General features: G+C 42.1%; 1 protein-coding gene across 3 annotated transcripts; it reads right to left on the bottom strand.

The window, feature by feature from the left end:
* Nucleotides 1-179: 179 nt before the first annotated feature.
* Nucleotides 180-25,040, bottom strand: rabepk (Rab9 effector protein with kelch motifs). Of its 3 annotated transcripts, none has more exons than XM_072488461.1 (8): nucleotides 24,927-25,040; nucleotides 23,828-23,895; nucleotides 9,296-9,447; nucleotides 6,732-6,884; nucleotides 4,701-4,862; nucleotides 3,654-3,803; nucleotides 2,841-2,996; nucleotides 180-1,939 (listed from the first exon to the last, which is right to left on the bottom strand). In XM_072488461.1, the coding sequence occupies exons 2-8, from the start codon at nucleotides 23,878-23,880 to the stop codon at nucleotides 1,617-1,619; spliced, it is 1,149 nt and encodes a 382-aa protein (XP_072344562.1). In that variant the 5' UTR covers nucleotides 23,881-23,895; nucleotides 24,927-25,040; the 3' UTR covers nucleotides 180-1,616. The 3 variants fall into 3 exon arrangements, with proteins under 3 accessions (XP_072344562.1, XP_072344563.1, XP_072344564.1); XM_072488462.1 differs by lacking the exon at nucleotides 24,927-25,040 and adding an exon at nucleotides 24,360-24,848; XM_072488463.1 differs by lacking the exon at nucleotides 6,732-6,884.

Genomic DNA, 25,040 nt, shown 5'->3' with positions numbered 1-25,040 from the left:
AAAATAAAAGCAAGGTATTGGAAAGCTAAAACTCAGCAGCATTGGTGGAAGGATAGAGAAACTGAGTTAACATTGGAGTCTGGATATGTGTCCTGCTTTTCAAGTTATGAAATTGGTCATTGCTATTGTTGACTAATACACTTAACAATACAAGGTACAGATAGAATCCAAGTGCTCTGACCTATAGATGGTATAGGCAGCAAATGGGAACAAAGGATTGCATACTGTGCCATGTCTATCTTGTATCAGTGGCAATCATGATGGTTTTATGCCATTTAATATTGCTGATTAACTTGTTAATTAGAACCTGATTTGGCATTTACTACAACTGTCCAATTAAATAAATAACCACCATCAGTAATGAGGACTAGTACATCAAAGGTGAATAAATTTTATTATTTGGTTAGGTTTCTACATTGACTATGAACTTCTAAATTATTTGAATTTGAGCCCCCTTTGTCTTGTATGATGCACACAACCCAAGTGTTTAGAACAAATTGAGGTAAGTGTTCTATTTCTACAGTTATTTCATCTTGCAAACTATGCCAAATTAGTTTTTGGTTATCACAGATGGCCAGACACCAGCATTCTGTATTGCTTTATACTTTGGCTTGATTGCCCAACACCAATTTTTACCAGGGAGTTTGGTACAGCATGACATTATTATTTGGTATCAACACCAACAATAGTAAACATGAGCCAACATTAAGGCATGTGAATTCTTGATGTAACTTCTACATTCATTTCTTTATTTCTCTAAAACTTTGTATCAAAATACCATCGCAATTTCAATAAAATTCCTTTTTAATGTATGACTCTTACAACGTTTATATGCACAACATCTTCAGCTTTCACAACTGTTCTTTACATTAGAATCTGACTATAAGATTTTCTAAAAAATATTTTAAAGTTACAAACCCAAGGAAAAGTGGGTAGGGCAAATCCTTAATCATCTCATTGCTTGGTCAAAAAAACAATTCGAAGCTAATTCTGAGACATACAAGATCCAAGCTAACACAAAGGCATTGTACTATCTTGGCCTTGATCTTAGCCCAAAGGCTAAGAAACAAAATTGGAGGGTAGTGCTACAATCAGTTTAAAATGTTTAAAGCTGATCTGGTATAAGGTACACCTGCAAATCGAAGGACAACACTTGCATTTGATTACATAAAGTTTCTCCATGTTGTAAAAACATGCAGGAATGCCAAATCTTGTGTTAATTTTTCAATGCGATTGAAAGTATAAAGGCAGAAAATAAATGTTTGTTGCTTTAACCTTTTAACCTATGCTGAGAATCCATGGCACAGGCGTTACTATCGCTGGCTCAGTAAGGATGGTGGAGGTTGAGAGTTGTGGAAATCGAAGTGCAGCTTTTTCAAAAAGAACTGCCAAATACAAATGGTATTATAGTAGATTCTATGATCAGAGTTCAATCTTTTTAAAAAGTGAATTAACAACCTAAAAACAAATGCTAGGTAGCTACCGTGGGGAGAATGCCACCGATGCAATCAGACCCAAGCATTTGCAGCATCCACGGTTTTGATTTGGCAACATGATTCACCAACTTATATTAAATAATATCCACAGGGTTGCTGGGGAGAATGTAGCTAATGCAGTCAATAGCCATCGATTAGTGTGACAAAACAGTCATTATAAACTTCCCCTTGAGTGTCCATGCCACCAAATATCAAACACAGATTCACAATGTTCTTTGTTTGATTTTGAACTACTGAACAATTCTGTTGAGTAAAATTTCCATCATTCCCACTTTGCTTTTTAGATTCCTTGTGTGTGTTCCCCTTAGCAGATAGACCATTGCTTGATGCAGGAGATGAAGATTCATATTCTCTTATTTTCCAGGGTATAACACACATGGCATGATCCAGCCGTCCTGGTGGCAGAGAGGAATCAAATTCTAACCGTGTCCAGCAATTTGTTTCTGGAAGTGAAAACATATCATTTAAAGTCAAACTTCTAAACTGGGTTTTCTAACAATACTATTAAACTCTCCCCTTGAATAATTTCCTTTTTGCCTGGGATAGACTGCCCACTTGCACAGCTGCAATAAAAGCAGCAGTTATAGTAAGGCATATTTTAAACACACACAAGCTGAACATTCTATTTTTAAAAATAAATTTAGAGTACCCAATTAAGGGGCAATTTAGTGTGGCCAATCCACCCATCCTGCACATCTTTTGGGTTGTGGGGGTGAAACCCACGCAGACACGGAGAATGTGCAAACTCCACATGGACAGTGACCCAGGGCTGGGATTCAGTCCCGGTGCTAACCGCTATGCCACATGCCACCCCAAGGCTGAACATTCTTAATAATTATTTAATATAACAAATAGTCATAAACCAATATGGACAGCTGCCTGGAAACAGGTTGTCCAGCACCTGCTGTGAATTGCATGTGAGCAGAGGAATCTAAGTGTGGCAGTTGTTGACAGAATGTACCAATAGGCCAGGGAAAGGTAGAAAAAATTGCCAGTAGAACCAAAACTATTTACATTTTAAAATTAAATAGAAATTAAGTTAATAGAAAGCCAATAAGTCAATTTGGTTCCCCCATTTTAACATTTCTGGATTACGGGTAACAAAAAATATTTTGCATCTCTTACACTGACATTTTGGAAATCCAGTACATGGGAGAGATCCTCATGCAGATTATTTAACAGGATAATTTGCATAATTTTCCAAGAAGAAGCCACCATATCAATTAAAATTGGGCTCATTTTAAATAAGTAAAATTATTGGGACTGGCCTGTTGCTGGATAGATTTTCAAATGAACAACCCCATCACAGACCCTTGGGGTGCAGAAGGAATTGAAAGCACCTACCAATATGATACTTGTACATGGTATTCAATGCTCCGGTGGCATCCATACCACCAAAGATGAAGATGTACTTTCCATGGGAAAATGCAGAGTGAGCTGCACAGCCTCCTGGGATGTCACCCTTAATTTTTACTTTTTTCCATTTCATGTTAACTGCAGCTGTACATGATAAAAAACAAAAAAAATCAGAATATATCTAGAATTCCATTCAAAGAGTTTAAAATCAAGAACAGTTTACTGTCAGATCAGGCTCCAAGCACTCTTTAATATCATTTGTTTTGATTTATCTTCCAAATGTCCCCCTCCTTTAGGTACCCCAGTACAGGGGATGATTACAAATCTGATGAGAACAGCCAGGCAAACTGCTCCCCGTCTTCATCCTGTATTGTAAGAAGTCTTACACCAGGTTAAAGTCCAACAGGTTTGTTTTGATGTCACTAGCTTTCGGAGCGCTGCTCCTTCCTCAGGTGAATGAAGAGATATGTTCCAGAAACATATATAGACAGATTCAAAGATGCCAGACAATGCTTGGAATGCGAGCATTAGCAGGTGATTAAATCTTTACAGATCCAGAGATGGGGTAACCCCAGGTTAAAGAGGTGTGAATTGGGTCAAGCCAGGACAGTTGGTCGGATTCTGCAGGCCAGACGGTGGGAGATGAATGTAATGCGACATGAATCCCAGGTCCCGGTTGAGGCCGTATTGTTCAATAGCTGGCCACAACTTGTGCAGATTTCCTTAAACCAAGACTGCAAAGTTTCCAAAACACTTCAAATAACAAGGATTGCTACAGGCATTGTTATGTACACGACTTACCTGTATCAATGAAATACATATCATTAAAAAAAAACTTCCCCGCTAATCCACCGTGGATGAATAATTTGCTACCAACAGCAACCATCACATGGCCATGTCTTGAGGCTGGTGGTTTTCCTTCTGTTGACTGCTGTGACCAGCTGAGTGTGGCTAAAACGTAGATGCATTTGCATTAGCATTTTCACGTGGCGAAAAAATTAATTGCTAAATATTGATAACAATTTAACCGTATTATTTGCCCCTCAGAAGTGAACAAATGCACATGATTGCAGCGTCAAGGATAGTTAAGTAACTTTTGCAAAATGGCCCAAAAGCTATCAAGTGGCAGCAATATATTTCTGGAAGTAAGTTACTTACCAACCTCTGGCAAGGGAGTAACAGAGTATCTATAGTTTGGGTAATCTTTTAATCAGGGAAAATACACACTGGATAATCACCTTTAATCAGGGAAAATACACAAAGTCCTGGGAGACATTCACTGCCATCTCCTTGGTTCATTTGCCGTATTCTTGCCTCTCAAGTCAAAAGGTTATAGATTGAAGTACAAACCCAGTATTTGAGCATATAATATGATCAGACGCTCAAGCGACGAATGAGGGGTGCTTGATTGTCAGAGGTGCCAACCAGTGCTCCTTCCAAGGGCCGGTGCAGACTCAATGGGCCGAATGGCCTCCTGCACTGTTCTGTGGTTCTATGGTTAAGTGAACATTTGTTGTTTATGAAACCATGCACACAAATTGGTTCCGATGCTACCAAACTCACATCTAAAAGGTAATTCGTTACCAATTAAGGGTTTTGAGGTATCCAGCAAATGACAAATCCAAGTTCTCTTACACTGGATGGCTTGTTAAACTGAGTTGACCCTATATCTTGACCATAACATCGACTGCACTGGGCCAAAACCTGTACCTTGCCTCTACTGACACCAAACCCTCACTACCTCCAGGCTCAATTTTCTTCATTCCCTATGACTTGGGTATATAAATTAAACCTCCTTAAATTCAGGATTACTTCAAAGCTTTTATTTCATAAACTGTTTATTTGTACCTTTATCAAACACATGAAGTTGTGTATCTTGTACAGGTTCTGCTCCCTTGTCCCCACCGCCAAAAACATAGAGGCAATCTCCAATAGCTGCAGCAGAGCCATGACATGTTCGGGGTGTTGGTGGAGTGCCATTTACTGCTGGGCTTCTCCACACTCCAGTTTCTGGTTTAGACAGCACACACAGATTAGAGCTATTATGGCTGGTAAGTAATGATCATTTTGAGCTCGTATTTGTAGCCTGTGTATTGAAGCTTTAATTAAAATGAGTGCAAGTAACAGATCTTCAGAATACATGGCATATATTGGAAAAATAACTCAACTCCTCTGTTAGAATTTGATGAAGAGTTATATACAAGACAATGGCCCAAAGATTTCTGGAGCAGGGCATCTTGCAGTATGCCCCACGCGATAGATTTTTCTCCTCGCTCGTCAGCTTGAAAGTAATTTGCACTCCAAAATGCTGGAACTATAAGCCGTGAGGTCAATTGACATCTGGGACCTGAGTGGGCAACAGGCCCACCATCTTATTTTCTTAACCAATGAGGTATGGTGAGTCAGAAAGCAGCGGACAAGGTACCTCGGTGAATTAAAGTCAAATTGGATACAAAGAGAGCAAAAGATTGGATTTGATGAGAAAAGAAACAAAAAGAATGTAAACATTGTAAATTTTTAAAACCTCCAGGAACAATTTACGTCCCTGAAGAATGAAATTCCATAGTTTCCATTGTTGCTTTTTTGAAACAGAGAGGTTAAGGGGCCTTTTGTGTACCAAAACACCTAGATCTCTCTGAATCTCAGAGTTCTGCAATCTGCACATTACTGGCCATAACTTTCCACGCCAAGTTAAATTTGTTTTTTTTAAATCTTAGTGTATCCAATTATTTATTTCCAATTAAGGGGCAATTTAGCATGGCCAATCCACCTAGCCTGCACATCTTTGGGTTGTGGGGTGAAACCCACGCAGATACGGGGAGAATGTGCAAACTCCACACGGACAGTGACCCGGGGCCGGGATTTGAACCAGGGTCCTCAGCGCCATAGGCAGCAGTGCTAACCACTGCACCACCGTGCTGCCCCAAGTTTAATTTGTTTTAACAGTGCAAAAGCAGCATTTGCATGAAATGCACAGATTGTTGATGGTGAGCTACCTTCTTGCATGGTAAGTGGCAAGTCAGTACAAATCTGACTATTCACAACTCCGAGAGTATCTCTTCATGCCACATATTGCTGCGCTATTTACATAGAGAAAATGATGAATACATAGGGCGGCATGGTAGCATAGTGGTTAGCACTGCTGCTTCACAGCACCAGGGACCAGCGTTCGATTGCCTGATTGAGTCACTGTGCGGAGTCTGCAAGTTCTCCCAGTGTCTGCGTGGGTTTCCTCCGGGTGCTCCGGTTTCCTCCCACAAGTCTTGAAAGACGTGCTTGTTAGGTGAATTGGACATTTTGAGTTATCCCTCTGTGTGCCCGAACAGGCGCCAGACTGTGGTGACTAGGGGATTTTCACATTAACTTAATTTCAGTGTTAATGTAAGCCTACTTGTGACACTAATAAAGATTATTATTAAACTCACCATCAGCAGATATTGATTGACCTGCTTTGAACTTGCAACGTTTTTTTAATTACAGGTTTATTTTTCTTTGAACCAAGGCCTTTTGGGCTTTTTTTTCTTCTGTTCAAAAATGACAGAAGTTTATTTATTGCATTAGCAGCATACATATGACGATGAATTATACATGAAAAATGCAATTTACAGAGGAATCAGATTTATTTTTAACAATATAAAATACTGCTAAGCAAAGATTAAAGGTATGTTACACAATTATACTTTTCCAAGTAAATAAATACTTTTTAATAATTAGGAATTTTGAGAGAATGTATGATTTGTAAGTATCAGCAGTCTTGCTCAATGTGTGTAAATCATATGACATTGACATTATACCAGAGTGATTAGGAAAAGTCCTAAAGGTTTAGTTGTTTGTAGCTGATGAATGGCTGTAGAATCAATGTATCAAATATAACTTTACCAAAGTTCAAAACTTGGACACAGTTCCTGTTTGCAGATTCATCTGCACCACCAAATAGCCAAAGGTCGCCAGGTCTGCCCACTGGAACAAAGCTGGAGTGCTCATATCGTGGCAGTAACCCCTTCCACTCTGGTATATCCCACTCATGTTTGTCTATTTATGAGGAACAAAATTAGTGAATGCACAGCCAAGGATACAAAGCAATAAAGAGAGATAGTCTCAAAAAAGAAATATTGTACAACGGATGTGTCTTAACAACAGTACAAATAACCAAATGAATGGACTGCTCGATTAGAATTGCATCAGGCATGCCCTGATATCATAGCAATCATTAGCATATTACATTACTGGATCCCTGCCACTAAAACACTACTGCAAAAAAACAAACATTGCAAAAGGTGACTCTGCAAAGTGGTGTTTAAACAAAGAAAGTCACAGAAGTAGGGAAATAGGTGAGAAGGAATGGGAGACCATTGCACATATACTAGTTGATAATGTAGGGTTGCAAACATTTGATATTGGAGAAATGGATGAGCACCTTCTGGCATTGCAGAGGCAATCTAGCATCTTGGAGACGCCATCAAGCAACTTTAATTGAACTTTGAAGAACTCACCTGTTTAGTGTGTGTTTGAATGCTAAGACTAATGGCATGTTCTTGTTTAAAATAGTTTAGACATATCACATATTACACATTATTGCATAATTTATATTTGTTTTGTGCACAGATGCTTAACTCACAATTGATAGTAGCCAATCACAATATTCACCATATCTAGTGTTTGGCCCAAGCCGTCTGGATCAACATTGTAACATATTTAAAAACCTCATGGTTGTGTCATTCAATGTTGTGTCTCAAAAAAACAATAGTCTCACTCAAAGAAAGCTAAAATTGCATCTCACTTTGGAGTCACTGGTTGTGAAGTTACAAAGCAGCATTGACCCCGGCTTGGGTCACTGTCTGTGCGGAGTCTGCACATCCTCCCAGTGTGTGCGTGGGTTTCCTCCGGGTGCTCCGGTTTCCTCCCACATTCCAAAGATGTGCAGGTTAGGTGGATTGGCCATGATAAATTGCCCTTAGTGTCCAAAATTGACCTTAGTGTTGGGTGGGGTTACTGGGTTATGGGGATAGGGTGGAGGTGTTGACCTTGGGTAGGGTGCTCTTTCCAAGAGCCGGTGCAGGCTCGATGGGCCGAATGGCCTCCTTCTGCACTGTAAATTCTATGATAATCTATGGCATTTAAATCCAACAGAACCACTCGACATCAAGAGTCCATTGCAGCAACCTACAGAAATCCAAAGAGTGGTAAGGCTTGGACTCAATCAGCTAGGGGGCTGGTTTAGCTCAGTGGGCTAGACAGCTGGTTGTGATGCAGAACAAGGCCAGCAGCGTAGGTTCAATTCCCATACCAGCTGAGAATTCTGAATTCTCCCTCTGTGTACCCGAACAGGTGCCGGAATGTGGCGACTAGGGGTTTTCGCAGTAACTTCATTGCAGTGTTAATGTAAGCCTACTTGTGACAATAAAGAACATAGAAAATACAGCACAGAACAGGCCCTTCGGCCCACGATATTGTGCCGAACTTTTGTCCTAGATTAAGAACAAATTAATCTGCACCCCATCATTCTACCATAATCCATTTACTTATCCAATAGCCGCTTGAAGGTCCCTAATGTTTCCGACTCAACTACTTCTACAGGCAGTGCATTCCATGCCCCCACTACTCTTTGGGTAAATAACCTACATCTGACATCCCCCCTATATCTTCCACCATTCACCTTAAATGTATGCCCCCTTGTAATGGTTTGTTCTACCCAGGGAAAAATCTCTGACTGTCTACTCTATCTATTCCCCTGATCATCTTATAAACCTGTATCAAGTCTCCCCTCATCCTTCTCCGTTCTAATGAGAAAAGGCCTAGCACCCTCAACCTTTCCTCGTAAGACCTACTCTCCATTCCAGGCAACATCCTGGTAAATCTCCTTTCCACCTTTTCCAAGGCTTCCACATCCTTCCTAAAATGAGGCGACCAGAACTGCACACAGTACTCCAAATGTGGCCTTACCAAGGTTTTGTACAGCAGCATCATCACCTCACGGCTCTTAAATTCAATCCCTCTAATAATGAACACAAGCCCACCATAGGCCTTCTTCACAGCTCTGTCCACTTGAGTGGCAACTTTCAAAGATCTATGAACATAGACCCGAATATTTTTATTCTGTAACTTTCTAGGGTTAAGAACAATGCAAAGACAGAACAGAGACTGAACTCACAATGTGAGCAATCATGACCCTGAGCGGATGGGAGTTGGTGTTGTCAACATGTTGCTTTCTTAACCAAAATTATTCTCCAGTTACTTCCAAGATCACTTTGTTTTTTTTATTCAAAAGCCTGACTGGGCACACTACAAAAATACAGTAGCAAATCTAGGTTTTGTGTAGAGGAGAGGGAAAACAACAAAACTTCAGCAATGTTAATTCTGGAATTTCATATTAATATAAATTAGTACATTGAAAACTTCAATTTCAACAGTTGCAGACAAACAAACAAAAAAACTATTGTTACCCAGATTTAAGATGTGGGCATCAGAAAAACTTCCATTTGGGTTTGCTCCTCCAACTATAATGACCTTCCCTTTCTCAGAAGTATCTGGAATGTATGTGAGAGTATGACCAACTCGGACATCTGGATTCTCCCCTCTTGGTACAAGAGCATACCTGTAAATGGGGTTGGGGAGAGCGAAATGAACAAATTCAAACCGGTCTACTTAGCTCAGACATTAAAATTCACTCTCAGTGAAAGATAGGCATTAGTCTTTAAGCTCCTCTGGACAGTTCACTATAAGGAACATCATTATCAACCTCCAGTTCTTGGTTAGATTCTTTATATAATATAACAATCAACATTTATTGTGAAACTTACTGCACAATATTTTTTCCCTCACAAGATTTCTGTTGTTGTACTTGCTCCCCTCTTTAGGTATTCCACAGCATTGAGGTTAGGAATACTTCAAAATGGTTTAATACCATAGCACTGGGTTACCCAATACCATAAAACGGGTACCATGAATAGATATATCCCATTCAAACAAAAATGTTCAATAATAAAATGAAATTATGATTTCATTTCTTTCAAAGATACACTTGGTGTCCTCCTGTATATGACAGTCACAGAAAGTTCCAAGTGTACTGTGAACACATGCAAAATCCTCCAAGGCAAAGAGGACATTAAAAAGTCCAGAAAATAATTACAGTATGCAGTTAAGGAAACTCTCTCTATGGATCTCTCAGATCCTGGCTTGTGAATGGCTGACTCACTAGGATATTAATATAATAATAATCGCTTATTGTCACAAGTAGGCTTCAATGAAGTCACTGTGAAAAGCCCCTAGTCGCCACATTCCGGCACCTGTTCGAAGAGGCCGATACGGGAATTGAACCCACGTTGCTGGCATTGTTCTGCATTACAAGCCCACTGTGCTATTCTCCAACCTGTTTGCCCTTATGTTCACAGAGTGAGAAGCAGCATTGTCAAAGAGAGAAACCAGAACTGAAAGTTTTGGCTCTACAAATAAAACTGATTTGTATCTTTACCAGGCAGCAGAATAGGAAAGCAGGTCAGGTATTTTTGAAGTGGTGGAGAAATATGTTTGAAGCCACTGTGCCAACACTCTTTTCCTAGGTGTAGTGGAGGATTCCTGAAATCATGTCTTTCCACTGGAGATGCCATTCTTTGCTGGTCAGCAACATGTTGCACCAGCAAATAATCAGCTTTTAGATTTCTGCTTGGGGGGGGTGGTGGGGGGGGGGGGCTTGGAATGTATGATTGCATAATGATTCTTTCTCATTGGTGTTTTATATTCGAAATGTTGGGAGCTGTTTGAGGGTGGGTGGGATGAGGGGATTGCCATTGTATTTGTTGTAATTGTTAATTATTTGTTGTTGTAAATATGCTAAAATGTGAAAAAGGAGAATAAAAATATATATTTTTTAATTAATTGGTTGCTGCTTTAGTGATCAACAGCAGTACTTTAATCTTAAATTTAAATTATTAATGGCTGTGCTTATGTAAATGGAAAAATGTAACTAGTTTCCCATATCTGGGGTAGATTGACAGTTGTTAACTTCTTGATGAAAACCTGTTGATAAGGAGAACATGGACGCTGTTAGATTGTCACAAAGGGAAATGAACATTCCTGGATGGATGTATGAATCCTTCCTAGTTCTCCATTCATATCTGTATATATTTGGATCGTTGTATATAGCTTTTATTGCTAAAATAAAAGTCAAAAACTGCAGATGTTGGAAATCTTAAGTAAAAACAGAAAATGCAGGAAAAACTCAGCAGGTTTGACAGTATCTATGGAGCGAGAAACAAAGTTAATATTTTGAGTTTGTATGGCTCTTCTGAACTACAGAGAGGGAAAAATGTGATGGATTTTATACTGTTTAAGAGTGGGCGGAGCAGGTGGAAAAAATAGAAGATCAAGGATAGGGAGCTCAGGAGAGGTTTAACAACGGTGTCATGGGCACAAGACCAATGGAGTGTTATGAGACAGAAGAAGGTGTTGATAGTGGCATAATGGTTAGACAGTAAGGGCAGTACGATGGCGCAGTGGTTAGCACTGCTGCCTCACGGCGCTGAGGTCCCAGGTTCTATCCCGGCTCTGGGTCACTGTCCGTGTGGAGTTTGCTCAGTCTCCCCATGCCTGTGTGGGTTTCGCCCCCACAACCCAAAGATGTGTAGAGATTAGCCACGCTAAATTGTCCCTTAATTGGAAAAAATGAATTGTGTACTCTAAATTTATTTTAATAAATAAATAATGGTTAGATAGTAGAATGTGTTAATAGCAGAACAAGGAACGTACTCTGTGAAAGCAAAACTTAAAAACAAGTGACACATGGCCAGGATGTGGCAGTTAGGACAAAAAAATGGGATTATAAAAATGGGTCAAGAGGGAGGAGAGAGTTTGTGGTCTGAAGTTGTCAAACTCAATCTTTAAGTCCAGAAGGCTGTAAAGTGCCAAAGTGCCTAATCATAAGGAAAGATGTGGATCCTCCAGCTTGCGTTGAGCTTCACTTGAACATTGTAGCACGCCAAAGACAGACATGTTGAGTTGAAATAGCAAGGAACAAGGAGGTTGGAGTCATACTGGCGGACTGAGTGAAGGTGTTCCACAAAGTGATCACCGAGTCTGCGTTTAGTCTCCCCAATAGAAAGAAGGCCACAATGGGAGCAACAAATGCAGTAGACCAAATTGAAAGAATATAAAATCTATTACAGGCAGCACTGTGGTGCAACATGTTGCTGACCAGCAAAGAATGGCAGCTCCAGTGGAAATCTCAAACTGCACCCTATGGTGCTGAGGACCCGGGTTCAATCCCAGCCCTGGGTCATTGTCCGTGTGGAGTGCGCACATTCTCCCGTGCCTGCGTGAGTCTCACCCCCACAACCCAAAGATGTGCAGGTTAGGTGGATTGGCTACGCTAAATTGCCCCTTAATTAGGAAAGAAAATGATTGGCTACTCTAAATTTATTTTAAAAAGTAAAACCTATTACATTTCTCCTTCTCTTTAACTCTTGAAGAAGAGTCGCATGAACTTGACACTTTTCACTATCCACGGATGCGGTCAGACCTGCTGAGCTTTGTCAGCACTCTGTTTTCATATATTACTTTTATAATGTTGCTAACCATCTCATAACTGGATTTCAAACAAACCAAGTGGTTAAAAACAGTGCCTCAAGGCCCACATTCTAGGATAGGAAAAGCTATCTGCATGTGAGGATAACACTGATGAGTTAACCATTGAGCACAGTGGGCTAAACAGCTGGCTTGTAATGCAGAACAATGCCAACAGTGCGGGTTCAATTCCCGTACCAGCCTCCCCGAACAGGAGCCGGAATGTGGCGACTAGGGGCTTTTCACAGTAACTTCTTTGAAGCCTACTTGTGACATTAAGCGATTATTATTGCATTTTTATGGCATCCTCACTTTATGCATTCCTACCAACTCAAGCAAAAGTTTTCCAAAAGTGAAGATCAGACAGATTTGCTACAACTTGTGACCAAATCACCATTTGTAATCTTGGAAGAGAACTGCTAAGAGAAAGCACATCTCCTTATGGTCATTGAGGCAAAGGAAAAAAAGTATAATAAATGTAATTCTTATTTTTGGAAAACTAATTAAAATTCAGCAATTATTGTTTCTGGCGTCAGAAAACATGCTAATGTTATCTGTGAAGGTATCCCAACTTGGAACACCAGTTCGCGGAGGTGTATTTTTAAAAAATTTTGTTTGAGTGTGAGGAGACAAGCAAAACCCCAGTGAGAATAAATAGCCTAGTCTCCGTGTAACAATTATTAAAAACTATTTATTAAAGTAAAGAAAAGACAAATGCACACAAACTGGACTACTTTATTCTCAATTAAGATGTATGAATTACAAAACACAGTTTATATCGAACATACCCCTTGTTACAAAATCTATCTACAATACCTGAACTCTGTAAGACTACCCCTGTTTCATGATACTTTGTATCATTGTTACTGAACCAAACCTAACTATGGCAAACATAGTTTTGTGAAACAGTTAAATTACTATTGGGCTCATGATATTCTTTAAATTATGTATATTAAAGATGAAAATTATTTTAATGTTGACATCAGTATTTAATCTTATGTTGGTATTCATTTTAATAAATAAAGTTGTTTTAGATAATATTTCTTTGTAGCCTAATATTATTTAATGCCTCTGCAAAGTAGAAGTGTTACTGTTCATTTTGTTTAATTGCGTTTTCCTGTGTCCGTACTTGACTTGATTATCAATATCTTTTTAATTACTGGGGCGGCACGGTGGCACAGTGGTTAGCATCCCAGCTCCGGGTTACTGTCCGTGTGGAATTTGCAGATTCTCCCAGTGTCTGCGTGGGTCTCACCCCCACAACCCAAAGATGTGCAGGGTAGGTGGATTGGCCACGCTAAATTGCCCCCTAATTGGAAAGTAAAATGAATTGGGTACTCTTATTAAAAAAAGAAAAAAAAAAGCTTTTTATTTACAATACGTGGGATATTTTGGGCATCATATATACAAATCTTAGACATAAAAGTCCGATCCAATCTTTGGTGTGGATATTAGCTAAAAAGGTACTGCGCAGGACTTAGTGTTTTGTATTTAAAAGTATTTCAGTTTTCTCCAAACATTGGTACCTGATCACTGGAATTCTAAAAGTTTTGTCCCTAAAGTCCAAATTAGTATGCAAAACAAAAAACGAAGGAATATCATTCAGAAGCATCTATACCTAAAGATGTTTATGAACATCATTATGGTAATATCTTGTTATATTTACATTTTATACTTTGTAGTATCTGAACACGTTGTACTGAATATTTCAATTCAAATCTATAGCTCTAAATAAACGTTAGTAGTTTTGATCTAGGGAACGGTTTATGGTCCCCCCCCCCCCCCCCCAATTTCTCAACAGTGCATAAAACAATGCCTAGGCCAATTAGATGGTTACCAGGGAGTCATTGCCATCCATAAGTCTGAAAAATTATTGAATAAAACAAAATTTCTGGCATAGCGAATGACATCTAATTAAGAGAGTCCCTGTGAAATGATTATATGAAAACCTAAAAATTGATGTTCTCCCACTTGTTTACATCCACCAAAGCCTGTAGAATTGGGCCTGTGGGTCAATTTCAGAAGTGGAAAAAAAATGTTTTGGGCTATAGTAGCTTATGGGGGAAGAGCTCGTTAACACTCATTATGAAGACTGAAGTATTTAGTCTATATTTGTCATGTAACGTCAGTCTTTCCAAAGTTGCCTTCCCAAACACTATGTGTGGCTATGAAACTTGCAAACTAATCAGTACAAACTGAAATATGTAACAAAGTTGTTAAAACCAATAAAAACATGTTTTTAAAAAAAATGAAGACTCACGTATGACTAACACATAGGTGCTTGGGTGAGGTACTATGGAGTGATTGGCACTCATGGAACTGTAGCCTTGCGAGGTGCAACGCAATAGGGGAAAAAAAGAGGAAAACTGGCACAGAAAATGGCTAATGAGGAGGGAGAGGTGGAAACTACCTTCTAATCCATGTACATTGAATTCTGCAGAACCTCTTAGAATTTAATTTATGACAAAATACAATCTCTTGTGAATAGTATGCACTTCCTACTTTTCCCTGTAGCTGGCTGCAATCTAATCCCAGTTCAAAACCATTGCTTCATAATAATATTCACAGCATGGGGTTAATGATTTTGTATCAATACAATTTAAAATTTTCTTCCTAACAAACTATATGTTTCACATAAATATGCTATTATCTTAAAAATGTCAGCCTCCAGCAACAAAAATAAGTTACTTCAACTTTTTTCAAAAATGTCTCTCAGGGCGGCACGGTGGCACAGTGTTTTGCACTGCTGCCTCACAGTGCCGAGGACCCAGGTTCAATCCCGGCCCTGGGTCACGGTCCTTGTGGAGTTTGCACATTCTTCCTGTGTGTCTCACAGTATTCCAAGTGGCCTTACTAATGTCTTGTACAACTTCACCAAGATGTCCCAACTCCTGTATTCAATGTTCTGACCAATGCCAAATGCTTTCTTCACCACCCTTCCCACCTGTCCACTTTCAAGGAACTATGAACCAGTATTCCTGGAAAGTCCAGCCCCAATTTGATCTACCAAAATGCATCACCACACATTTATCTAAAATTAAACTCCATCTGCCATTCATCGGCCCACTGGCCCAATTGATCAAGATCCCGTTGCAATCTGAGATAACGTTCTTCACCGTCCACTATGCCACCAATCTTGGTGTCATCTGCAAATTTACTAACCATGCCTCCTAAATTCTCATCCAAATCATTAATATAAGAAACAAATAACAGTGGACCCAGCACTGATCCCTGAGGCACACCGCTGGTCACAACCTTCTACATCCCACCCTAGATCCTGTGAGATTTAACCTTATGCAACAAACTACCATGCGCTACCTTGTCAAAGGCCTTGCTAAAGTCCATGTAGATAACATCGCCTGCACTGCCCTCATCTACCTTCTTGGTTACCTCTTCAAAAAACTCAATCAAATTCGTGAGACATGATTTTCCACTCACAAAGCCATGCTGAATGTCCCTAATCAGTCCTTGCCTTTTTAAATGCCTATAGATCCTGTCTCTCAGAATACCTTCTAACAACTTACCCACCAAAGACGTTAGGCTCACCGGTCTGTAGTTCCCAGGCTTTTCCTTGCGGTCCTTCTTAAACAAAGGCACAACATTTGCTACCCTCCAATCGTCAGGAAACTCACCCGTGGCTGTCGACAATTCAAATATCTCTGCTAGGGGACCCGCAATTTCCTTCCACAATGTCCTGGGATACATTTCATCAGGTCCCGGGCATTTAGGACTTCCTGCACCTCCTTCTCTGTAATATGTACATTCCTCAAGACATGACTTTTTATTTCCCCATGTTCCCTAACATCCATACCTTTCTTAACAGTAATGCTGACCATAAAACTACTGGACTGTCTCAAAAACCCATCCAGTTCACGAATGTCCTTGAGGAAGTGAAATTTGCCATCCTTGCCAGGTCTGGCCGATGTGCGTGTCTCTATACACATAGCAATGCGGTTAACTCTCAATTGCTCTATTTAATGGTTTAGCAAGCTTCTCAGTTGTACCAAATCTGAGAAATGGCCTGCAGTGTTTTAAGAAGGTGGTCCATCACCACTTTCTCCAAGGCAATTCGGGACGGGCAACACATAATGCTCACTGGCAGATAGGCAACATATAATGCTCGCATAATGCCAGCAATACTCACTGTTAACGTACAATTAAAAAATCTTGCTTTCTTTAAAATACATATATAATCTTCTCTTTGACGATCACTCGCTAACGAGTATGATTGGCCACTTAAGAAACTCCGTGTTACTGGTCATGGGTTCAGTGGGGCCTTGCATAGTTGATGAGCCCAATCTTAGAGTCACATCTTCTACTGCACACTTGGCAGTTGTCTCCAGGAGGTGGGATCGGTCCTTGGACTTGTGATCATTATCATTCCTTTCTCAGGCTCCTTTTCCGGACCTCCTCTTGCTGTCGGGTGTCCCGGAAGAATTGTGTTCCTTCAATCAGGAGGTTCCTCCAAGTAGGTCCCTTCTGAGCAAGGGTCTCCCAGGCATTGGTGTCTACATGTCATTTCTTGAGGTAAGCCTTCAAGGATGTCTTTGAAGGGTTTCTTTTGTCTTCCTCTTGTTTCAGAGCCTTCCTTGAGCTGGGTAAAGGAGATTTGCTTTGGCAGTCAGGACTCTGACATGCTGAGCATATGGCCAGCCCAGCAGCGTTGGTTTCAGATGTTCATGGCCTCAATGCTGGTGCTCTTAGCTCCTTGGTGATGCTGATGTTAGTAAACTTGTCCTCCCAGCTGATGCGGCAAATCTGTCCCAAACAGTTATTACGATTCCAGACCAGACCCAAACAGTGGCTAGGACACTGGACCAAAATCCTGATATTATAGTTTATTTGTAAGACTGTGCAGAAAGAATGATTGACTCTAGGGGTGATTGCATGAAGAAATAGGAATCTGATATTTTTAAATAAAAACGTTATTATTATGAATACAATATTAAACTCTTTAACATCACACCCGGAGAGAACAGCTTACAATTACCCCATTAAACACTACAACTTCATTCCCCGTTAAACAACAAGAAATATACAGCTCTCAATCCATCTTGAAATCAGCATGACAGAGTTGCTCTTGCTTCACAGAACAGATTTGAACTCCTGTTAGAACCCCTGCAGACTCTGGATAGATGTCTTCAAAAAGCTGGTTCACCTGGCATGCTTCAGCTTCCTTGTCCTCAGACAAGACTGCTATGCTTTAAATATTATTACTCTTTTTATAACTACATTATTATGAGAGAAAACTGCCTTTGTGGTGAAAACAAGGGTCGCTAGATCAGACTTCAACTCTTCCCCAAAGCTTTTTCAAAATCTCTCTCAGAATCCCTAGCTCCACCCAGCAATGATATCATCTCCCCAAGCTTAAAAACAAATGAACTTTCCAGCCTAAAAGCACATTAACTCCCCAGGGACGTACTCCAGTCAAACCACAGTGCATTAGGCCAGACTGAAAAACACATTTCTCTGGTCAATTTCACCTACTGGCTCCTAAAAGCCTGCAGACCCTGCAAATAAAATCCTTTTTAAAAATATGACCATTGCAGTCAAACACACTATAACCCTTAGGCTTTTAACCCTTAAAAAGCCCCAATATTTAGAATCCAATACTTCTAAAATCCTCCATTCATCACACAGCATTGATGGTACCTCTCCATGGCCTTGAGCTGGCGTCTGAATGTAGTCCAAGTTTCTGAGTTGTATGCGAGGATGACTGCCTTGTACACTGGGATCTTGGTGTCAGCACGGATGTCATGGTCGTCAAAGACTCTTGTCCTTAGGCGCCCGAAGAAGGCACTCACAGATCAAAGAAGATGTTGGATCTTTGCATCGATGGCAGCCTTAGATGAAAGGTGACTCCCCAGGTATGGGAAGTGTTTCATGTTTGCTAGGGTTCCTCCGTTGATCTTGATGGAGAGAGAGAATGAAACTTGCCCTGAGGCAGATTGGCAAAGGACTTGAGTCTTCCTGAGTGGAAACTGATTCTTCGGTGTGGTTCGGCAAAGGTGTCAAGCATGGTTTGGAGATTCTCTTCTGAGAGAGTGGAGAAGGCGATGTCATCTGAATACTGAAGTCCCTTGAGCGATGTCAGTGTTGTTTTCTTCTTGGATTTAAACCAGCTAAGATTGAGACGTTTTGCGTCCATCCTGTAGACGATGTCCACTCCACACTGCCCAACAACCATCAAGATCCATGAAGAGCCTTTGGATAATGTGGATCATTTCTCATATTTCAGCAGCCTCCTCTCAGACATTGTTGACAAAATCCAGTGACTCCAATGCGCCAGTGTTGTCTTTGGATGCCTGAGGAACAGAGTATTCGAAGACCGAGACCTTAAACCTAGCTCATGGTCTACAGAGCAACCGTGGTCCCTGCCCTACTGTATGCATCAGAAACATGGACAATGTATAGTAGACACCTCAAATCCTTGTAGAGACATCACCAATGCAGCCTGTGCAAAATCTTGGAAAACCCCTGGCAGGATAGGCGTACCAACGTGAGCGTCCTTTACCAGACCAATATCCCCAGTATCGAGGCACTGGTCACGCTTGACCAACTGCGGTGCGCGGGCCACAGAGCCCGCATGTCCGACACAAGACTCACAAATCAAGTGCTTTACTTCGAGCTCTGCAATGGCAAGCGATCTCTAGGAGGGCAGAGGAAACGCTGCAAGAACACTCTGAAAGTTTCCCTAAATAAATGCGACATCTCTATTGACATATGAAAATCGCTTGCCTTAGAACGCACAAACTGAGAAAAAAAAGCATCCACGAAGGCATCAATCACCTCGAGTGTCGTAGGGTGGAGCACGTGGAGGCCAAGCGCAAACACCAGAAAGAAAGCGCAGGATCTAGAGTCCTACCCACCTATGCCATTAAACACCATCCGTCAAACCTGTGGCAGAGTCTGCGGATCCACGATCGGACTAACCTTCCCCGAGTGGAAGCAAGTCATCCCTGACACTGAGGAACGGACCAAAAGGGAGACTCGGAATCTTGTTCTCGACAAGGTGAGAGATGGTGGCAATGAAAATGGAGAATAATAATAAACTTTGTCACAAGTAGGCTTACATTAACACTGCAATGAAGTTACTGTGAAAATCCCCCACTCGCCACGCTCTGGCGCCTGTTTGGGTATACGGAGGGAGGAAACTGGAGCGCCCGGAGGAAACCCACACAAACACGGGGAGAACGTGCAGACTCTGCACAGTCTGCCAGGCGAGAATCGAACCTGGGACCTTGGCGCTGTGAAGCAACAGTGCTAACCACTGAGCTACCATGCCGCCCAAAGGGGGCGAGGGCGATGACACATCCCTGCTTAACTCCAGTCTGGGCCGCAAAAAGTGTCGGTCTTATTTCTGTCGCCGACATCTTGTTGTGGAGAAGTCTGAGGATGTTGATGAATTTTTCTGGACAGCCAGCCTTTGATAGGGTCTTCCATAGCACTTCCTGACTAACTGAGTCAAAAGCTGTGGTCAGATCAATGAATGCCATGTGGAGTGGTTGGTGTTGATCCTGGCATTCTCTTGAAGTTGTCGAGCAGCGAAAATCATGTCCGTTGTTCAACGGTTCGGTCATTAGATGCTCTGGCTTTCCAGAAGGATTTTTTCAGAGACCGGGTGAAGGTGGCGAGTGAGGATTCAGACGATGATCTTCCCAGCGATGGAGAGGAGGGAGATTCCTCGGTAGTTCCCAGTCCGCTTTATCTCCTTTCTTGATGTTGGCGGCAATGACCCCATCCCGGAGGTCAGCAGGATTTTTTTCTCTGTTCCAGATTTTCAGGAACAGCTGATGGAGATGACGGGTGATGACTTCCCCTCCAAGTCTATAAAGCTCCACCGGAAACCGGCCCACTCCTGCAGTTTTTCCATTCTTCGCGTGTTTCCTGGTGGTTTCAACTTTGTCCATGCTTGGTGGGAGTCTAAGATCATCATAGATGGGGAGTTGGGGTTTTCCTCAAAAACATCCTCATCTATAATTGTATCATGGCTTAGGAATTCTTTGAAGAGTTTGCTCCATTGAAAGGCCAATGTTTCCTCTGTCTCTCAAGAGGGTATTATCCTTATTCCATGCCGGTTTGAGGCCTAGGGTGTTGGGTCCATATATTACCTTGGTGGCAGGGTCGGAGAATCACCGGGAGCTGGCGTGTATCCCGCACCCGCCGGTTGCCGAATTCTCCGGCACCGGATATTCGGCGGGGGGCGGAAATCGCGCGGCGCCGGTCGGCGGGCCCCCCCCTGCGATTCTCCGGCCGCGATGGGCCGAAGTCCCGTTGCTGGAATGCCTGCACTGCCGGCGAGAATCAAACCACCTCTCTTACTGACGGGACTAGGCGGCGCGGGCGGGTTCAGGGGTCCTGGGGGGGGGGGGGGCGATCTGGCCCCGGGGGATGCCCCCACGCTGGCCTGGCCCGCGATCGGGGCACACCGATCCACGGGCGGGCCTATGCCGTGGGGGCACTCTTTTCCCTCTGCCTCGGCCACAGCCTTCACCATGGCCGATGCGTAAGAGACCCCCCCCCCCCCCCCGTGCATGCGCGGGGATGACGTCAGCAGCCGCTGCCGCTTCCGCGCATGCGCGGACTTCCGCCGGCCGGCGAAGTCCTTTCGGCCCCGGCTGGCGTGGCGCCAAAGGCCTTCCACGCCAGCTGGTGGAGCGGAAACCACTCCGGCGCGGGCCTAGCCCCTCACGGTGAGTGCTTGGCCCCTTCTCCGCACCTTTGAGGTGGCCTGACGCCGGAGTAGTTCACGCCACTCCATCCCGCCGGGACCCCCCGCCCCACTGGGTAGGGCAGAATCCCGGCCATGGTGTCCAGAGTGGTGTAGAAGCCTTTTTTGGACCATCATTGGCAAATGTTGGAGGATAGGCACTCACAACTGTTGCTTGCTGGTTCTCAGCAAGTTGTAAACGGAATGGTAAACGGATGATCATGAGACACTCATTGATGCCGATTGGAGCTCCAAGAGTTGGTCCACAAGTTTATTCTTTTTCCCCCCCTAAATTTAGAGTATCCAATTCATTTTTTTTCCAATTAAGGGGTAATTTAGCGTGGTCAATCTACCTACCTTGCACATCTTTGGGGTGTGGGGACAAAACCCACGCAAACACGGGGAGAATGTGCAAACTCCACACAGACAGTGACCCAGAGCCGGGATCGAACCTGGGACCTCAGCGCCGTGAGGCAGCAATGCTAACCACTGCGCCACCGTGCTGCCCCAACACAAGTTTATTCTTGATGGTGAATCCAATTCCATGCATTCTGGATCGATCCTCGGGTTTTGCTCTCCAGAAGGTGGTGTAACCACCGCCATCTTTCCTCAGCTGTCCATGGCCTGCTCTTCGGGTCTCTTGCAGGGCAGCGACAAGTGGCTGAGTTCACAGACAACAAAGGCAGTTCTCTGTTATGGTCAATTGTTTTGTTCATTATCCATGAGTTCGTACATTGAGTTTAACTTCGATATTTTTAGGGCCCCTTTTCTAGTCCCATGTGGGGTTAGCAGAGTGAATCCTGAAGAAGGCTGCTCTGTCGTGAAGAAAGCTGCTGAAACGCTCTCCTTTTCCTATTCCAACACCGAGATGACTGAATCAAACTCCAATGCCTATGTGCTGATCTGAAGCTAGGGACATTCAGATCCCATGATCTTGTCCCCGTCACCTCTCGCCGATAGCTGCAGAGCTTGTCTGTGTGGTGGGTGCGTTGGTTTCCTCTAGGTAGACGCCTGGTGCACTGCATCTTTTAACGTAGGTATGCTGTTGCACATCAGCAGACACTTAGTCCTAAGAGGGGAGGTCAGTCGCAATGACTGGAGATCTCCTTATTGCTGCAGACTTCATCTGCCATCGCAGCCGTTGATACCGTACGAGTAACTACTGCCTGATCCACCATTGAGGACTTGTTTTGGATCTGCTTTGTCTGGTTCCTCCCCTCTGACCGTATCATCATGGGTGACCCTGCCAGGAGTTTAAAACTCCCGATGGCATTGCTTTAAAAAAAAATATGTTTATTGAAAATGTTTCATCATAAACAAAATAATATAAAACAATTAATTTAAGTTACAATGACAAAGAATACGACAATCAAAAGCACAAATTAACTTAACCCCCCCAACGTTAAACTAAACCCCTTAACAACTGAGTGACTAGCCCTTTAAAAAAGGAAATGAATGGCTGCCATCTTACTGCTACTGACCCCCTGATGGTGTACTTGATCTTCTTCAAATGACATAAGGTCACCCAACCATGCAAAGGCACTGGCAGAGTAGGAGACCTCCGCCCAAGCAGAACCCGTCTCCGGGCTATTAATGAGGCAAAGGCGAGGACATCCGCCTTCCCTTCCGTCTGCAGCACTGGCGAGTCTGATACGCGTCCCGACGGCATTGCTCATGGGATCAACAGAATGCTCAAGCCTCTCCACCACGGCAAGGTGGCAATTCAGGAAAAGGTTCTATATTCCAAGATATATAATATTGTGTGAAAAGCATTACGAAGTTTATTATTTAAAAATCTAGGTAGAAGTACTAGCACAAAATATTACCACGGTTGAGGAGGGTAGGGTTGAAGATGAGATAAATCAAAAGCGAATAGCACCAAGCCTGTGTTCAGAAGCCTGTCAACTAAAGGATTGAGGAACAATTGATATAGCAAGGAATATAATTGAAGTCTTAAAATAATGGGTTAGAATAGAAGCCCATGCAATGCATCTTTACTTCAATATACTGATCTAGGAAGGAAGAATTATGTGCAACATGACAAACCACTCTGCAGGTGCTTTCACTCAGTCATCAATCCTCTTCAATGTCATAATCATTACATAGAAAATACTGAACAGAAGTAAGCTATTCTGCCCAATCAATCCATGCAGCATTTAGGCTTCACTCAAATTTCTTCCCTCAGACAACTCAAGTCACTCTATTCCTTTCTCTCTCATATGCTTATCTAGCTTCCCATTTATTGCATCTATATTATTCACTTTATTATCTGTGGTAGCGAGTTCCACATTCTCATCACTTTCCAGGTAAAGTTGTGGCTTCTGAAATCCCTATTTGAGTTCTTGGTGATTTATCTTGTATTTATGGTCTCTCACCCACAATTGGAAACACTTTATCGATCAAAATCTTCATAATTTTACAAGACCCTGAACCTTATCTTTTCAAGAGAAAAGAGACCCAGCCTTTCCTTGCTATGATCCTGCTGTCATTGTTTTGTAGCCTCGCTAGTCCTTTTTTAAAAATGACATGGCAACCAATACTGAACACAATTATATATCATCCGTTAAAAATATATTATTCATATATAGTTTCAACAGCTGAAGAAAAAATAACGTGGGGACATGCTATTTCTGTTTTACTGCACCATTTTACAGTTACAATACCCATTGGTAGTCAATTTAAATTAATATATATTTTGAGATCCTACCATGTTGCTTTTTGAGGACTTTCCCCTGGCTCCAAGGCAGATAGCATTTCCATAACCTTTTGAGAAATCTGAAAGTGTCAGATATCGAACAATTAAACTTACATATTATGTGTTAAATGTATAAAAACAAATTAAATCATAATTTAATCGTTAAATTACATTAACATAAATACTTCAATTTGTTGCATAGCGTATTGCACCTCAATGTGTTCTTAAAATAATTTACAATTTAAAAGAAATCTGACACAGGCACCAAGATCGAGGTATGTGCTACTTATAGTGAACTACCCGCTGAATAGTTTTGAAACTGCATTATTAGGCAGTCACTCAAGGTTTCGTACCAATCCTTGGGATCAAGTTTAGAAATACAATGTACAAAAACCTTAATGAGATATACAAAACATATAACATCGATCCTTGTGGGGAACCACTTTATATTTCACTACAGTCCCAGTATGATAATTAAACATTCATCGCTACTCTGCTTTCTGTCCTTAAGCCATTCGTATTTACGTTGTCATGATCCATTTACCTCCTGTTAGCGGGTTAAATGTTAGATGCTAGTTGCGCCCCCTTGGAATAAGCTTTCACACCAGCCGCAACATCCACATGTTCCCCAGATTTACATGAAATATCCTTGTAATACTGGAACAAACGCAAGCCCTTCCCAAACATCTGGAAATTCAATGGGCATCCCTTGCTATTCAGAAACACAGACAAATACACCAAAGACGAAAAGGATCTCAAAACCGTTGGGACTCTGGAAAGATGTAGAATCCCTACAGTGCAGAAGGAGGCCATTCGGTCCATAGAGTCTGCACCAATCCTTTGAAAGAGCAATTTACCTACGCCCAAGTCCCCACCTTATCCCTGATACTCCACCTAACTTTATGGACACTAAGGGGTAATTGATCATAGCCAATCCACCTAATCTTCACATCTTTGGACTGTGGGAGGAAACCGGAGCCGTCGGAGGAAATCCCCGCAGACACTGATGCAACGCGTGTATTTTCAGCTCCCTTTTCCCACCCACTGCTTATTTATCTCCAACATCTCAATGACTGACGGACGTAACGCCTTTTCCCCCTGCTCTACTCACGCCGGTAGGGCTGCGCCGCCAAAGCAAGGCGCTCGCGCTCTCCCCTGACTCCTTCCCCTTGGCGTTGCTAAGGGGACCGGCGGCCCTTGAACTTTCAACTTTCCCACTGAGCCA

Source organism: Scyliorhinus torazame, chromosome 22, assembly GCF_047496885.1.
Source record: "Scyliorhinus torazame isolate Kashiwa2021f chromosome 22, sScyTor2.1, whole genome shotgun sequence".
Classification (NCBI taxonomy): Eukaryota; Metazoa; Chordata; class Chondrichthyes; order Carcharhiniformes; family Scyliorhinidae; genus Scyliorhinus; species Scyliorhinus torazame.
The sequence above is the reverse complement of the archived record's forward strand: the minus strand, read 5'-3'. Positions and strand labels throughout refer to the sequence as shown.

Coding starts and splice junctions, on each gene's coding strand:
- rabepk (XM_072488461.1), bottom strand. CDS start 23,880: ATGGAAATGCTATCTGCCTTGGAGCCAGGGGAAAGTCCTCAAAAAGCA. Junction 9,448..23,827: donor AGTCCTCAAAAAGCAACATG/GTAGGATCTCAA, acceptor CCCCATTTACAG/GTATGCTCTTGTACCAAGAG. Junction 4,863..6,731: donor TGTCCAAGTTTTGAACTTTG/GTAAAGTTATAT, acceptor TGTCTAAACCAG/AAACTGGAGTGTGGAGAAGC.